Raw genomic sequence first — 17,822 nt, forward strand, 5'->3', positions numbered from 1 at the left:
ATGATAATCTTAAATCAGCAGGGTTCTAACAATGGCATATCACAAAAACAAAACAAATGTGTACATTTGTAAGGCATAAAAACACATACAACATGTGTATGACCTCATTTACACCTGGATTAAGATGCATTTCTGGTGGCCAGATCTCAAGTAGTGTCAAGTCAGCGTTAAATACCGGTGTAAATGGGTGCAAAATATTTTGTGATCAAATAACTAAAACCACATATGGAGATAGTAAGAAAATCCCACATGCAACAACGTTGCATTTAAAGTGTAAACTGTCCTGGACAGCAGCTAAGCACCACCCTCAACTTTCAATCAAACGCTGTGCTAACCTGACATGTAAAAAAAGCAAATACATATACCAGCACGAGAATTTCTCAGATTGTTTTTCATTGTCTGATAGCAACATGCAGTGACAAAGATTAGAAGCACAAACATCTTAATCTCAGCAATACAGGTACTCAACGAAAATAACAGATAATTCTGCTCAGAATGTTACTGTAACGCAGTTCAATGGAGAAGAGGCGGCGAGAACCGGCCTGGCGATATAAATAATATTTTAATAATAAACTTAAACAAAAAACAAACACACACATGACGGACATGTCCGTAAACAATCTCTCTCTCGCCACACCACCATCCGCAGTCGGCCTTTATCCCTCTCAGAGGCTTGGTTAGCCTGATACGGGACCGGGTGTGTAGAATCACGACGCGGCCCTGCCCTCCGCCCTGCCACAGTTGCATTCGCTTTTTTAACTTAAATTTCAACTGCATTTGGCAGAAAAAGTGTGCCGTTTTGTGCTTTTGTCTTTTCTGACTTTTTTTATTATCATGCAGTAACCATGACATAGTGTTGATGTATTAGTCATGAAATGAGAGGCTCTCCCCTCCAAATCCAAATACAAGTGTTCACAGGGGACCTGGTGTAGACTGCCATAAGGCTATCCTTATTGTTGAGCCCTGATTGGGGCCACTGCATTTCTTGGTCTATTAATTTCTGAAAGCCACAGAGAATCTTGATATACATATACCTTTAACATGCATGTGCTGTCGTAAAGTGACAGAGCACTAATTTTATTCCCAATGTAAAAAAAAACAAACACATTTTCTCTAATTCGCCTTTAGAGATGATGCACTGAATTAAACGTAATAAACTTTGTTAAACCCCAGTTATGCACGTGTCTAGAAATCACGAGCTGCTCAGTATCCTAAATGTGAGTATTTAATTAGGTTAGGTTCAAAACGTAATCATTAATTGGACATGATAATGGTGTTTGATATGAAAAGAAGCAAGATCACTATGGCTATTTGGATAATATTATCAAAGCTGTTCAGCTGCAGCGTGAAGATGAATATTTGAAACGGTTTACTTCATATCATCCTCATGAAACACCTGCTTCATTTCTGGACCATACAGGTATTTTTGTGCTTTGTGCATCAGGCTGTGTTGGTCTTTAGGTTGTCTGATTTCATGTTATATACACATTCTTAATTCACAAATTAGGCCTAATATCCCCCTAATGTATATTACACATGACAACCGAAGTCTCTTTTCATGCGTTTATTACATTCAGCCAATAATCACATCTTTAACTCGGTGATTAAATCTTTGATCCTGAGTGTGAAAACATTGCACATGGCCAAATGTTGCATGACAGTATGACTAAACAGGTGACTGAAAACACATCATCTGCATAATAGAACTCTTGGCTTAAAAACACATATGTAAATGGCAGGAAGGTTGAGGTTAATATGATGTATTTATACATTTATATCTGTAAAGCGCATATATGGGATTACATAAGGCATAAATTATATTTTGCAAATTATAAATGTGATTCAGTTTGGGGGGACATTGTCTTAAAAATATATGTAAAAAATGATTATCTTTGGACACATTTTTAAAGCCATGTTTGTAAAAACAGCTGTTTATCATTTTTGTGTTGGGGCCAGTAAAAATCTGAAGCACTGGCCTGACTGGGCCAGTAGAAAAAATCCTTAGCATTGAGCCCTGCTTATGGTATTAGGAAGTAAAAGTTTTTTTTTGTAAAACATAGTACTCAATCGGGTTTACAAAGTGCATGGCTGGTGTGCAGGATATTGACTGTATTGGACAAAATACCAATAAATAAATGGCAAATGAATAATATATTTTCAGTAGGTATTGTTTAGAATTCAACTAAACCACAAATGCAAAAAATTACTGAATGCATACAAATGCATATCTGAAGTGTTAACCTGGGCAATAATCATTACAAGTTTTTACAATTTAATAAATCATAAAATAACTTGCACATTTTTTTGTTATTATTGTTTTACCTGTTTTTATTTATTTATTTTTAACCTTGTTGGATTAAGAGAGTGCCCTGATGTTCAATATCAAAAATTAAAGGATCAAAGTTCAAGAATTGGTTATAACTGATATGTTCCTCTGTTTATCAGAAATATTTCATAACCAAATATTAAACTGCTTCTAATATTATCAATGCACCTCAATACCATATTACCATGCTCAATTTTGTGACAGTTATCATGCCGTGAAAATGTCATAAAATTACACCCCTAGTTCAGACTGTTCCGTCGTACCTGAATGAACAGTTCCTTTCCAGAATAAAATGAAATATGCAGAAAATCACAGTATTACAGTTCTTGTATTGTGACAGGTCAGAAAGTCTTGGAGAAGCTAGAGAAGAGAGGACACTGGCGGCAGTTTATTCAAGCTGCTGTGCTCATAATGCTTTGCCCCACTCAGATCCTGTTTCATCTGAAAAGCGCAAATTTGCGCTTATGCGAGTTTCCGCGTCACCGCACATGCTAGTGTACTTCTAAATGTTGACAAAATCAAAAGATATACCCATTTAAATGGCTCTCGTGCTGAACAGACCTAGGCAAATTATAATGTGTCACAGTTGAAGTCAGAAGTTTACATACACTTAGGTTGAAGTCATTAAAAACATTTTTTTTTTTAACCACTCTACAGATTTATTATTAGCAATCTATAGTTTTGGCAAGTCGTTTAGGAAATCTACTTTGTGCATGACATGAGTCATTTTTCCAACAATTGTTTAAAGACAGATCATTTCACTTTTAATTGACTATCACAATTCCAGTGGGTCAGAAGTTTACATACACTAACTGTGCCTTAAACCAGCTTGGAAAATTCTCGAAAATTATGTCAATCCTTTAGAACAGTCAGCAAATTAGCTTCAGATATGAGGTGTAATGAATTGAAGGTGTACCTGTGGATGTATTTTAAATCCTACCTTCAAACTCAAGTGCCTCTTTACTTGCCATCATAGGAAAACCAAAAGAAATAGTCCAAAACCAAAAAAAAAAAAGAAAATTGTGGACCTCCACAAGTCTGGTTCATCCTTGGTAGCAATTTCCAAACGCATGAAGGGACCACTTTCATCTGTACAAACAATAGTACGCAAGTATAAACACCATGGGACCACGGAGCCATCATACCGCTCAGGAAGAGACGCATTCTGTGTCCTAGAGATTAATGTATTTTGGTGCAAAAAGTGCAAATCAATCCCAGAACAACAGCAAAGGACCTTGTGAAGATGCTGGAGGAAACAGGTAGACGTGTATCTACAGGTGAAACTCGAAAAATTAGAATATCGTGCAAAAGTTCATTAATTTCAGTAATTCAACTTAAAAGGTGAAACTAATATATTATATAGACTCATTACAAGCAAAGTAAGATATTTCAAGCCTTTATTTGAAATAATTTTGATGATTATGGCTTACAGCTTATGAAAACCCCAAATTCAGAATCTCAGAAAATTAGAATATTACATGAAATCAATAAAACAAAAGGATTTTAAATACAGAAATGTCGGCCCTCTGAAAAGTATAATCATGCATATGTACTCAGTACTTGGTTTGGGCCCCTTTTGCATTAATTACTGCCTCAATGCGGCGTGGCATGGATGCTATCAGCCTGTGGCACTGCTGAGGTGTTATGGAAGACCAAGATGCTTCAGTAGCGGCCTTCAGCTCTTCTGCATTGTTTGGTCTCATGTCTCTCATCTTTCTCTTGGCAATGCCCCATAGATTCTCTATGGGGTTCAGGTCAGGCGAGTTTGCTGGCCAATCAAGCACAGTAATACCATGGTCATTGAACCAGGTTTTGGTACTTTTGGCAGTGTGGGCAGGTGCCAAGTCCTGCTGGAAAATGAAGTCAGCATCTCCATAAAGCTTGTCTGCTGAAGGAAGCATGAAGTGCTCTAAAATGTCCCGTAGACGGCTGCGTTGACTCTGGACTTAATAAAGCACAGTGGACCAACACCAGCCGATGACATGGCTCCCCAAACCAACACAGACTGTGGAAACTTCACACTGGACTTCAAGCATCTTGGATTGTGTGCCTCTCCATTCTTCCTCCAGACTCTGGGACCTTGGTTTCCAAATGAGATGCAAAATTTGCTCTCATCAGAAAAGAGGACTTTGGACCACTGAGCAACAGACCAGTTCTTTTTTCTTTAGCCCAGGTAAGGCGTTTGACATTTGAAGCCCATGTCCAGGACCCGTCTGTGTGTGGTGGCTCTTGATGCAGTAACTCCAGCCTCAGTCCACTCCTTGTGAAGCTCCCCACACATCTGAATGGCCTTTTCCTGACAATCCTCTCCAGGCTCACGGTCATCCCTGCTGCTTGTGCACCTTTTTCTTCCACACTTTTCCCTTCCACTTAACTTTCTATTAATGTGTTTTGATACAGCACTTTGAGAACATCCAACTTCTTTTGCAATTACCTTCTGAGGCTTTCCCTCCTTGTGGAGGGTGTCAATGATGGTTTTCTGCACAACTGTCAGGTCAGCAGTCTTCCCCATGATTGTGAATTCAACTGAACCAGACTGAGAGACCATTTAAAGGCTCAGGAACCCTTTGCAGGTGTTTAGCTGATTAGAGTGTGACACTTTGAGACTACAATACTGAACCTTTTCACAATATTCTAATTTTCTGAGATTCTGAATTTGGGGTTTTCATAAGCTGTAAGCCATAATCATCAAAATTATTTCAAATAAAGGCTTGAAATATCTTACTTTGCTTGTAATGAGTCTATATAATATATTAGTTTCACCTTTTAAGTTGAATTACTGAAATTAATGAAATTTTGCACGATATTCTAATTTTTCGAGTTTCACCTGTATATCCACAGTAAAACGAGTCCTATATCGGCATAACCTGAAAGGCTGCTCAGCAAGGAAGAATCCACTGCTCCTAAAACACCATAAAAAAGCCAGACTACAGTTTGCAAGTGCACATGGGGACAAAGAGCTTACTTTTTGGAGAAATGTCCTCTGGTCTGATGAAACAAAATGGCCATAATGATCATAGTTATGTTTGGAGGAAAAAGGGGGAGGCTTACAAGCTGAAGAACACCATCCCAAACATGAAGCATGGGGGTGCAGCATCATGTTGTGGGGGAGGAAAGTAAATAATGTGGATATATTGAAGCAACATCTCAAGACATCATCCAGGAAGTTAAAGCTCTGTCACAAATGGGTCTTCCAAATGGCCAAAAGCATACCTCCAAAGTTGTGTTAAAATGGTTTAAGGACAACAAAGTCAAGGTATTGGAGTTTCCATCACAAAGCCCTGATCTCAATCTGATGGAACATTTGTGGGCAGAACTGAAGAAGGGTGTGCAAACAAGAAGGCCTACAAACCGGACTCAGTTACACCAGTTCTGTCTGGAGGAATGGGCAAAATTCCAGCAACTTATTATGAGAAGCTTGTGGAAGGCCCAAAACATTTGACCAAAGTTAAACAATTTAAAGGCAATGCTACTAAATACTAACAAAGTGAATGTAAACTTCTGCCCCACTGGGAATGTGATGAAAGAAATAAATCATTCTCTCTACTATTCTGACATTTCACATTCTTAAAATATAGTGATCCTAACTGACCTAAGACAGGGAATGATTTCTACCATTAAATGTCAGGAATTGTGGAAAACGTGAGTTTAAATGTATTTGACTAATGTGTAACCTGTCCACACATATGCTTTCTATTTGAAAGCATCTATTTGCATTTGTTGGCATTGCTTCTGAAGTCAGTATAAAAGCGGTCAGCCTGTATTGAGATTTCTTCACCATTTCCCTGGCTGAACACCTCTCATGATCACGTGTGTGTGGCTTTGTCAGGGGCAGCGATGTAAACAAAAGCCTATTGACTATAAGAAAAAAAGGCACTAGCCGTTCGAGAAGTCTCGACCCAACTTAATGTTTCCGTAGCAAATCTGCCAACAGGTCAAAGAAAACTGCACTTGTCAAGGAATTTCACTCGATATTGTGGCACAAAACTTGTACAAACCATTTGAATTGTACTGAGATGAGGCTTCATTTTAATGATTTATATTTTTAGTTCACTAATTTCCACAGTTATGAACCTGTGCCTGTGGTTAAGACATTACAAATGCCAGAACAGAAAAACTATGGTAAATAAAAGGGCAAGTAAAATGTAGCATAAAGTGCTTTAAAGTCTCAACCTCCTAGAATTATGGACAAAAATTGGGACAGATAATCCCAATCTGAAGATGGGATTAAACCTGAATAATTCACTTAAATTACTACACTTATGAGAACTGGTCTGTTGCTCAGTGGTCCAAAGTCCTCTTTTCTGATGAGAGCAAATTTTGCATCTCATTTGGAAACCAAGGTCCCAGAGTCTGGAGGAAGAATGGAGAGGCACACAATCCAAGATGCTTGAAGTCCAGTGTGAAGTTTCCACAGTCTGTGTTGGTTTGGGGAGCCATGTCATCGGCTGGTGTTGGTCCACTGTGCTTTATTAAGTCCAGAGTCAACGCAGCCGTCTACCGGGACATTTTAGGGCACTTCATGCTTCCTTCAGCAGACAAGTTTTATGGAGATGCTAACTTCATTTTCCAGCAGGACTTGGCACCTGCCCACACTGCCAAAAGTACCAAAACCTGGTTCAACGACCATGGTATTACTGTGCTTGATTGGCCAGCAAACTCGCCTGACCTGAACCCCATAGAGAATCTATGGGGCATTGCCAAGAGAAAGATGAGAGACATGAGACCAAACAATGCAGAAGAGCTGAAGGCCGCTATTGAAGCATCTTGGTCTTCCATAACACCTCAGCAGTGCCACAGGCTGATAGCATCCATGCCACGCCGCATTGAGGCAGTAATTAATGCAAAAGGGGCCCAAACCAAGTACTGAGTACATATGCATGATTATACTTTTCAGAGGGCTGACATTTCTGTATTTAAAATCCTTTTTTTTTATTGATTTAATGTAATATTCTAATTTTCTGAGATTCTGAATTTGGGGTTTTCATAAGCTGTAAGCCATAATCATCAAAATTATATCAAATAAAGGCTTGAAATGTCTTACTTTGCTTGTAATGAGTCTATATAATATATTAGTTTCACCTTTTAAGTTGAATTACTGAAATTAATGAACTTTTGCACGATATTCTAATTTTTCGAGTTTCACCTGTACATGTCACAATTAGTCAGAGTTCTCGAGTAGACAAAATGCCCATCCCTATATGATCAGCAAATCAATCATTTCGCACTATCGTCTATTCATTATAGGCTTTTATAAAATAATCTGTTTCAAAATGTGTAAAAGATTGCATAATCAAAATATAATGCATCATGCAATGAAGATTCACTGCCCAACTTAATGAATGAATGTGCACAATGTGAAACTCTCTGTTCTTGTTACTGAATTGTCTGAATTTAACAATTTGCAATAACAAAAATCTTTTATTGTTATTGTGGTGATGATTTAAGAAGCATTCCATTCAACTCGAGAGTCAGAATTCCTTTTGAGAATCATTACGATAGCTTTGCAGCATCATATATCGGTTGCTGATGTCTCTGACAATCAACGTGCCTCTCAAAGGCACAAAATAATCTATCTCAAAATTCAACATAAGCTCCCTCTTTGACACATTTGTGTTTAGTTTTCAGGTAATTGTTTTTTGATACTCAATTGTTTAGAGGCACTTCAGTCGGTGCATAAATTGTATCGAACTCTATTCCCAGCCCTATATACAAGTCATCCTTTTGGGAATCAGACTGTTCCGCAAGTGCTGTATGTTTTGCGTTGTAGATTCAAAAGAACAGGCTCGTCTAAATTGCTTCTGGTATGATCCGATTCCCGAAAGAACAATGAGATGGCTGTCAGTCATTTGTGTTTTTATGCTTTTGACCCAGTTGAGGGCAGCACTGCCGCAGAAATGCGTGGCTGCAAACAGAGTATTTCAATACAGTGTTCCAGCCGCTTCGACCAAAAATGAATGCAGGGGGAACCGTTAATGGTTATTGCCCATGGCCCGTGGTCACTTTTGTTTGCTGTTTACACAGTCTTGTGCTGTCACAGAGACTGGTGATATATCTCAGGCCCTTTTTTCAGTGATGTATTTCAAGGAGAATGAACATTTTCTGGATGCCATTCCATAAAAAAAATTAATTATATTATGCAACGACATGATTGCATTAAATATTAAGTATTTGCAGTTATGTAATAAACCCATTTGGATGACCACGTACATCAGCCACAACCCAAGATTATTTTTGTCCCTGGAATAACCCTAGATCTGTCATAATACTGAAGGCTAATAAAGTTAATTCTAATACGTTCACCCAGTTTTCTCATGGAACCTTGAATTTGACAATCTATTTTTAGTACAAACACTCTGAGATGCACCATAAATCCAAATGACTATTTATAATTGATATGTTATAAAAAAAAAAAATTATATACCCTCTAAACCAACAACTGGTGTTTTTGGGGGTCTACTTGAAAAGGTGGTCTGGGGTACGGTTCATATGAACTCCAGTACGGTTCACTACTGATATGAATGCAATCGCACAAAATCGTGGAAGAGAACCACTTGTGATGACTTATAATTTGCATCTTTGAAGGCTCCTGATCGCAATTATAGTAAAATGCATTTCTAATACATGCTTGTGTCCAAATACACCACCTTCAGAGAGCTCACATTCTTCACATTTCTTCCAATGCATCCGTGGGCTCGCGACAGACAAATGCTAATATTCTTCACATCATTGCACATTCAATGCATCCACGGAAGACAAACACAAGTGTTCTGTGCATGGCAAGACTTCATGGTAAATCCAAAGAGACAAACTTTAATACTTAACACAGTGATGTCTTCTCGAGTTGTTACCTAGGTACAGTGGTAAACGTCTGCCGCTTGTACTCACTAAATAATATGATGTGATTGCAGACCAGCGTGGGCGTAGGGAGGGGGAGGAAACGAATTCTGGTTCTGGCCAAGCAATCGAACCAAGTGTGAAAGCACCCTTAGTGTTGCACCAACCCAAAGTTTTGTGATAATATTTTACCCTTGACTTACCAAATATCAAGTCCTGCAGCATTGAAAATACCGGCTATGTGTACTACATAGTAATATTGGTGCATCTCCATTAAAAATTAATACATTTGACTCTAAATCCTGATTCATCATGTGAACGGGGTTCTCGTGGATCCTTAAAGTCTTAATGTTTTAAATGTAGTTTTCCAAAATGTAAGGTCTGTAAAATGTAGCACTGAAAATGTGGCACTGTTGTCAGGGCTCGACATTAACGCTTGTCCAGGACAAGGAGCATTTTGAACGGGTAAGTTAAAGAGAATTTTACTTGCCCGACCGGACAAGCTATTATATCGGCCGATATTATCAGTCTATATTAGCCTTTCACCAATATATATAGATATCAGCTTGTATATTTACTGATATGCGTGGATATTACAAACATTTTCAGAACACATTATGCAGAAACAATGCTTTAGAATTGGTTTCATAAAGTAGTTTGTTTAGTAGAGAGCGCTCCGTCTCTTTTGTTTACAGAGCTGACTCTGAACTGAAGGTAGCTCTGTAGACAGGGCGGTGTTAAGTGGTGCGGAGTTAAACGGTGTCTTCTCTGTAAGTTGCTAACTATTTTGTGAAATACATACTGGAGAGTTAATACACAATGACCTCATCATTTTCCCTTTTCAATATAACTAATGTAACGTTAACCTTGTCCCTGACATGTCACTCATGTCTGTTTGCTGTTTGTCAGTGCAGTCAGTAATGTAGCAGATTGAAAGGTAAACATCAGAGCATCTTGTTGCAGCTCAGCAGACAACAGTGCGGTGGTGGATTGTGTCCGAGTGTTGATTTCACACTACGTTGTTACCTAGTTGGTGAGACACAATGCTGGTCCATTTTTACTCTCAATGACAAAGAGCTTGTAGCTAATTTCATACCTTGTCAGCTTAGTGGAAGCTAATGTGTAAACATGTATTCACCAAACTGTTTTGTTCAGGATTCACAGTTGGTATTGGCACGTGTACTCAAGGACTCTGCTACTCACACGTGGGAGCGATGATCGATCATGAAAACGATGATCGATAATGATCGCGCATGATGTGACTTTTCACTTAACTTGATATCCAGTGACAATTACCTGACAACTAAACACAAACGTGTGAAAGAGGGAACAATCAAAACAAAGAGTGTTATTAACCGTGCTTTGAAAGCCTGTCTCTGTAAAATGTTTGCTAAACACGCTTTATTATCATTTAATGTAAGAACTTTGACTCGTTACTGATTATTATTTAATAAAAGTGAATGATTGTCACCTCCCTAACCTGTGTGATGTAACATACATCCGCATCTCGACGAAATAAATTAAGATTTCCGCTGAAGTTTCAAGTTAGATGTCCAATATAAAGTGTCATTCCGTTGCACTTTCCTCAGATGAAAGGTGGAAATTCAGACTCTCTGATTTGAATGGAATGCTTCATGAATCACAGCAACAACAATACAGAGAATAGAGGCTTTCCTCACATGAGCGAACATTTGGGCACACACAACACTTATACATACACACCAGTTGCGTGTGGCATTGTACAGCAGGCCATTGCTTAAAAATTCATATAGGCTTGAGGGTGAGTAATGATTTACTGTCTTTCTGCAGTATTCTTCATCCCTATTAGGTGTAAATGATGACAATGGAGGCTTGCAGCATGTCCTTTCTTTTGTATTTGAAGGCGAATACTGCAGTTGTTAGTCACTTCGTTAAGCTGAGCTTATGTTAGTCACTCAAGCTGATGTCTCATCCTCAGGTTCCTTAACATTCAACAGTTCCACCCCCTCCAAACCCCAAGATGCTGATGTCACATCTAATGGCTCCGCCCCCAGCAGTAAAGAATACAACCGCCAGCTCACAGCTCTCAACTGCTCCGTACGCGACTGGATCACCAAGCATGTCAACGACAACCCCCTGTGTGACCTAAACCCCATCTTCCGTGACTACGAGCGGCACCTGGCCAGCATTGAGAGGAAATATGGCAGTGGCGCATCGGATGGTGGTGCAGAGCGCGTGTCGTTTGGTGGGGAGCAGAAGCGGCTTGTGTCGAGCAGCACAGCAGCAAGTGTGACATCGACCATGTCTTGCAGCAGTGCAGCTTCTCTGCTCTTCTCATTTAAGGATAAGGATGGTGCCAATGCAGAGAAACCAGCAGCAGCGCAAGCACCAGGTGCAATTCCTGCTGGCGTCTCCTTTAATTTTGGGCAGAAGTTGGACAGCTCTGTTCTTGGCACACTGGCGTCTAGTGGAGCTTCATCTTTCTCTTCCTCATCTGTGTTTGGAGCTGCGGTCAGTAGTAGCAGTTCTGCAGTTTCATCTTCTCTTAATGCGGCCAGCAACAGTCAGACTGCAGGTACAGCAGCAGAGCATGCACAAAGTGAAACAATGTTTTTATTCATTTTTTCAATTTTTGATATAAACTCTGAATGTTTAGCCAGTATGTTCTGAAAGGTCTCAAGTTATTTGAAAGTAGTTTTATGTAACTAATAGGATATTTGTTAGTGTTTTACTGTAAGGTTCTATAGGTTAACATTAGTTAATGCATTAGATATGAACTAACAATTAACAATACTTTCACAGTATTCACTGTTCATTTATACAAGTTATTAATGCACTGGCAAATTTTAACGTACAGTGATTAATGTTGGTTAAATTTTACTTGCACAACTTTTAATGATTAGGTTGCCTATATTTCAGGTATAATGGCCAATTTGCTTACATAGGAAAGATATTTTCTCTACTAATGTTGAAAAATTATACAGGGAACCATAAATATTAACAGGGCCAAAATTATGCAGTTCAGTTGCAATTTATTTAACAGATAAAATAACCAACACAAAATCAAAATGCTTTATTTGAAATGCTTTGAAATTAAGTTTAAATGGTCTAGTAGAGTAGAAGCAACAGTGATTTATATTTTTTTGTGTAACTACTGAATTACTGACAAATCAGTCTTGCCAAAAAAAAAAGAAAAAAAAGTACTTTTATTTGGAGCTAGGGCTGTCACGACTGAAATTTGGATGATGGTTAATTGTCAAACAAATAATTGAGAATATGACAATTGTCTGTTTCAGGGTTTTCACCATTATAGTTGAGTAAGTCATTTTAATCAAATACACGTTTTGTCAATCTCTTCATGGTCAGGTAGCTGTCCGTTCTGTGTGTGCGATCTGACTGATCCACGCAACACTATTGCATATGAATTTGGGGGGCACGGAGCTTCTGAAGGAGCACTGAAGGAAGGGGTGTGTTTTTTTGGCTGTTGAGTTGAAGTATCAACAGTTTTTCTCCGGAATCGCTTACTCCACCTTTAATTGTCATAAAAATGGTCAACCATAACACTGGTCTGCAGAGAAAAAAATAATCATCAAAATATTGATCGTTTTTAAAGCTTAGAAGCTCTACTTTCCAATGCATGTAGGTATTATGACCAAAACTTTGTGCTTTGAAATCTGCTGACAAATCAGAGGTGTTCCTTTTTGATAATTAATATACTATTCTAATCAGGAAAAATATAGAACTAATCAAATAGCCATGTATCCATATGTTGTTGGACAGCTATAAAAGAGTGGAATACCTGCCTATTTGTTTTAATCACAGATAAAAATATAGCAAGTTAAGCTTTGTCCTAACCAGACATTCCAGCGACACGCAATCGGTCTGTGCACACCTGGCTCAATGCGGCACAGCAAAATTAATACACTAAATAAGGATAATTGACGATAAAATGTAGACAATAGAGTCTTGTTTATTGAACGCAACTCATTTTCTCATCTAAGCTCCGTATGGGCATTCTCTTTCAAACCCAGAGGGGATAAATACACATCATACACATACACAGGGCGAAGTTACTTAAACAATCGCAAGAGACTAATGATGAATAATGATGCGATTCTTAATGTTTACGCAGTACTTCTGTTGTTATTTTGGCGATCTCCACGTAACTGAAGCAGAGAGAAAGTTAGAATGAGCCCTGATCTCCCCTCTGCCATTCTGAATCTGAACCTGTGAGTGTGTGACAGCGCCAGCTGAGGAGAGCAAGACTTTAAGCACAACATTCGTTAGGTGTGTGACACCCTCGGACAAAATCAATTTGTTGTGAATCAGCTAGTGAGATGCCGACTTAAATATACTGCAATAAGAATCATTTTAGACCCATTTGGTGACTGTATTGGCTGGCGAGATGTCACAGAAATGGAAAATGTTTAAAAAATAGATCAGCCTGTCACTCGTCGTGTCGCTCTGTATCTTTTCCATGTTAATCAGTGTCGCGGCGTGTGGTTATGACACAGTATAATAGTGAAGTATATGTCTTTGACATACATGTTACACGTAAACAGTGATTGTTTATAAGCTGTTCTTGTTTATAACTTCACGAAAAATAAACATAATATAAAATATCACAAAATGACTGAGTAGGGGATTCCCATTGAAATAAGCCCACACACAACGTAATCGGATGCATAGATTATTAGATAATCCACACAAAGCACATCTGGTTAAATCAGTGCTATCTGGTTAAAATTAAGTTATCTTTCCTGGATCAGATAACTTCAGAAATTATTTAGGAAGTTGTCCAGCATCATTGGAACACTAAACCATTCACTCTTTATTACATATGGCCACCAGGAGATGGAGCCACATACATGACACAGACACAATGATGACTCAAATGACACAGAATAGAACTGAATGAGATTGCATTATTCATGCCTGCTTGATTTTCCATGTGTAATTAGATCTTATGTACAATTATTATTATGTTTTATTTGTTTGGAGAGGCTTTTGGATACTAGGATTAAATATACTTTTAATGCTATAATATTTGATTGCTTTATCATATCAACAACAAAAAAAAAAAACATTGAACCTTTATCTCATCATTAGTAAATAAATATTTTCCTCAAACGCATTGGCAATAATTATTGGCACCCTTTTATTCAATACTTTTTGCATCCTCCCTGTGTCAGGATAACAGCTCTGAGTCTTCTCTTATAATGCCTGATGAGGTTTGAGAACACCTGGCACGGGATCTGAGACCATTTCTCCATACAGAATCTCTCCAGATCCTTCACATTCAGAGGTCTCCTCTTTAGTTCACCCCACAGGTTTTCTATGGGGTCAGGTCAGGGGACTGGGATGGCCATGGCAGAACCTTGATTTTGTGGTCAGAAAACCATTTTTGTGTTGGTTTTTAATGTTTGTTGTTTGTTTTGGATCATTGTCCTGCTGGAAGATCCAACCAGGGTCCATTTGAAGCTTTCTGGCAGAGGCAGCCATGTTTCTATTTTTTATCTGTTGGTATATGATAGTCCATAATGCCATGTATCTGAACGAGATGTCCAGGACCTCTGGCAGAAAAAGAGCCCCACAACATTCAAGATGCAGCACCACATTTAGCCATGGGCATTGGGTACTTAATCTCTGTGTGCACCAAACCCATCTCTGATGTTTGCTGCCAAAAAGCTCTCAAATATTGGAGAATCTTTGGCCACTTGAACAATCCTCCTCACCGTGTGTGGAGTCAATATAGACACACGCCCTGTTCCTGATGGGGGAAATGGGTATTTTCAATGCTTTGGCTATTTTCTTTTAGCCACTTCCCATTTTGTGAAGCATCAGAATTATATTCTTTAGTGTAAGCCACTGAGATTGATGATTAAGGGAATTAGGCCGGTGTGTTCCCTCATATTTATACCCCTGTGAAACAGGAAGTCATGAATGCACAATTTCATGTTTCTAGTCACCCAGGTGCACACATTGTTTTTAAATATGAGTGGGAATATACTTCAAATATATTTTTGGTGTTTTGGAGAAAAGTGTTTATTTCATAATGAGATTTTTCCCCCTTTTCAACTGTTTTACTTCAATTAAAGTTGAGATTTTTGTGATTTGTATTTATTTTTGAACGAAAGATCAAAATATAAACAAAAACATAAATTGGTTTGTGTGATTTTATGGTCCTATTTCACCCCCAAATAAATCATATAAATATATATATATATATATATATATATATATATATATATATATATATATATATATATATATATATATATATATATAAAATTCTTTCTCCTGTAAATGTATCTTATTCTCTAGATGAGAACGGAGAAGAATCAGACGAGCCGCCCGTCCCTGTGGTTAAGGAAATCAAGGAGAAAGACGCCTTCTACTTTAAAAAGTAAACATCACGTCTGTCAATCATTCAGTTTTTTAACAGCACTTGTTACTTCCACATATGTCATGTTCATAACTGGTCTTCTCCACAGGTGTAAGTTGTTTTATAAGAAGGACGGTGAGTTTAAGGAGAAAGGAGTTGGTACGCTGCATTTGAAGATTGTGTCTGAGAATAAACTACAGCTGTTAGTGCGAGCTGACACCAACCTGGGTGAGTGTTTAGAAATGTATTGATTGAGATATCTGATGCATATTGTCAGTCTGATAATATTGATGACATATTGCAGGTGTCAGTGTCATCAATCATGTTCAGTTTGAATTTTGACATTGTGTCATTATCAGTCAGTATTCAGTCAATCAAGAACTGTTTTCAGTATATATCGGGTTTTTTCTTACTCTTTAGTCTGTAAAGAAGTAAAGCATTAAGACCTTTAGTCAGGGGTGATCTTTAAAGAAATGTGAGGTCATGTTTATCGGTCTTTAATTACAGCCCATTGAATTTTGGTGTTGTTTTGATTATTTATGCTGCCCAGAAGGATCGTGAAATTATTCTACTGATGCACTTTTTATGAAACTTGATGGCCAAATAAAAAGCACATTAAAATCATTGTGATATTCATGATATTGCTTAATTTTATATCGTCAGCCAAATGATCATGCTAATATAGTGAATATTCGACATATCGGCCAGCCGTAGCACTTTTTATAGACCATGTGCGCCAAGTATGTTGCCCTTGAAAACGGTCTAGTGTGAGGCACAATAAGTGATGTTTTCTAGAAGATGAACATCTGCTTACTGGTTCCTCTGCTTTTTCACAGGAAACATCTTGCTGAACATCATGGTGCCATCCTCCATGCCCTGCTCACGAACTGGCAAAAACAACGTGATGGTGGTGTGTGTGCCAAATCCTCCAGTGGACGAGAAGAACCCCAGCACGCCTGTCCCAATCCTCATACGCGTCAAAACGGCAGAAGATGCCGACGAACTGCATCAAATCCTGCAGGAGAAGAAAGCTTGAACTGTCTTCACCCGTCCTCATGTCCGTGTGTTTGACAATGAGACTTGAACAACCTGGTTACGTTACATTACTCTTGAGTTACTCGCTCTTCTATAAAAGTGACGGGAAGATATCTGTTCACATACTGTGAAATCACTCATGGTTCTACTGTAACGCTCATTTGAGTAGCGCACTTTTTTTTTCAGTGTATTATCACACTCAAGTCTGGATTTATGAACATTCCTTTAGATTTTTTATTTAGCTGCTATTTAAAGGAAAGTTCACCCAGGAATGAAAAATCAGCCATTTACTCATGTTGTTCCAAACCAGTATGAACATGAGGATTTTATTCTCATAGTGACCACGTCTTTCAAGCTCCAAAGCTTCACTACACGTTTATGTACAGATCAAAAACATCATTTGACACTACTATTCATGCGAAAAATCAAGTGTTCCTATAGTGTGCCCTTTTTCTTCATTTCGGATGCGATTATCAGTAAATGAGCCACACACTCAAATGTATCCCATGATTCCAGGAGTTTGGGATTATGACGCCAGTAATGAGACTTTGACAGTAAGATATCTTTTGTTCTTTTTGGAGCTTGACATTTGTAGTCACTATGAACAGTGAAATAATTTAGCTAGGACAACAGTAAATACAGGTTTGGAACAACATGAGGGTGAGTTAAAGATGATTTTTGGGGTAAAGTGTTCTTTAAAGGGATTATTTGAAGTGTAGACTGTTTTATGTGGATCACTTTGATTCATTTTTAATTCTTTGATGTTTTTCTCATCAGATTGGGTCTGTAAGTATGGTGTGAGTTCTGTACAGTTTTCCATGCTTGCACATGTCACTAAAGGTTTAGAGGTCAGTACTAAACATCCTGATATCTTGATTTGCTGGTATCATTTTTTCCAGTTGAGAGCAAAAGTATGCATCTGAGAGTTACATTGCTGTTATCAAGTTTAATTCCCCACAGTTTTTGATTTGAGAGTCAGAAATACTCAGTTATTTCTTGTTGCTGTTTTTGATGCATTTGCGGTGTTCTTCAATATTTATTGCATATAAGGATTTTGCGTGATGTACGTGAACCCTGTAAATGACTCCTCGCCCTTGAATGACCTGATGTATGTAAACGAGTGATTGCCGTCGTCAAAATGATCTCTGTAACTTGATGTTTCCTTTAAGTGACCTTTTTACTGCCTTACACGTGGTGTTTAAGTGTTGAACAACACTAGATCTACCTTACATTCATTGACTGGTAAATAAATCAAATGAA

At 38.2% G+C, this 17,822-nt stretch overlaps 1 protein-coding gene across 2 annotated transcripts in view; it reads left to right on the plus strand.

The window, feature by feature from the left end:
* The window catches only part of LOC127637176 (nuclear pore complex protein Nup50-like), a 23,759-nt gene extending 5,937 nt beyond the window's left edge, over positions 1-17,822 (plus strand). For both annotated transcript variants that reach the window (XM_052118106.1, XM_052118105.1), the window contains exons 5-8: positions 11,121-11,717; positions 15,467-15,548; positions 15,637-15,755; positions 16,364-17,822. In XM_052118106.1, coding sequence (XP_051974066.1) covers positions 11,121-11,717; positions 15,467-15,548; positions 15,637-15,755; positions 16,364-16,563 — 998 coding nt within the window. In that variant the 3' untranslated portion in view covers positions 16,564-17,822. The remainder of the gene's footprint in view (positions 1-11,120; positions 11,718-15,466; positions 15,549-15,636; positions 15,756-16,363) is intronic.

This window comes from Xyrauchen texanus, chromosome 45 (assembly GCF_025860055.1).
Source record: "Xyrauchen texanus isolate HMW12.3.18 chromosome 45, RBS_HiC_50CHRs, whole genome shotgun sequence".
Lineage (NCBI taxonomy): Eukaryota > Metazoa > Chordata > Actinopteri > Cypriniformes > Catostomidae > Xyrauchen > Xyrauchen texanus.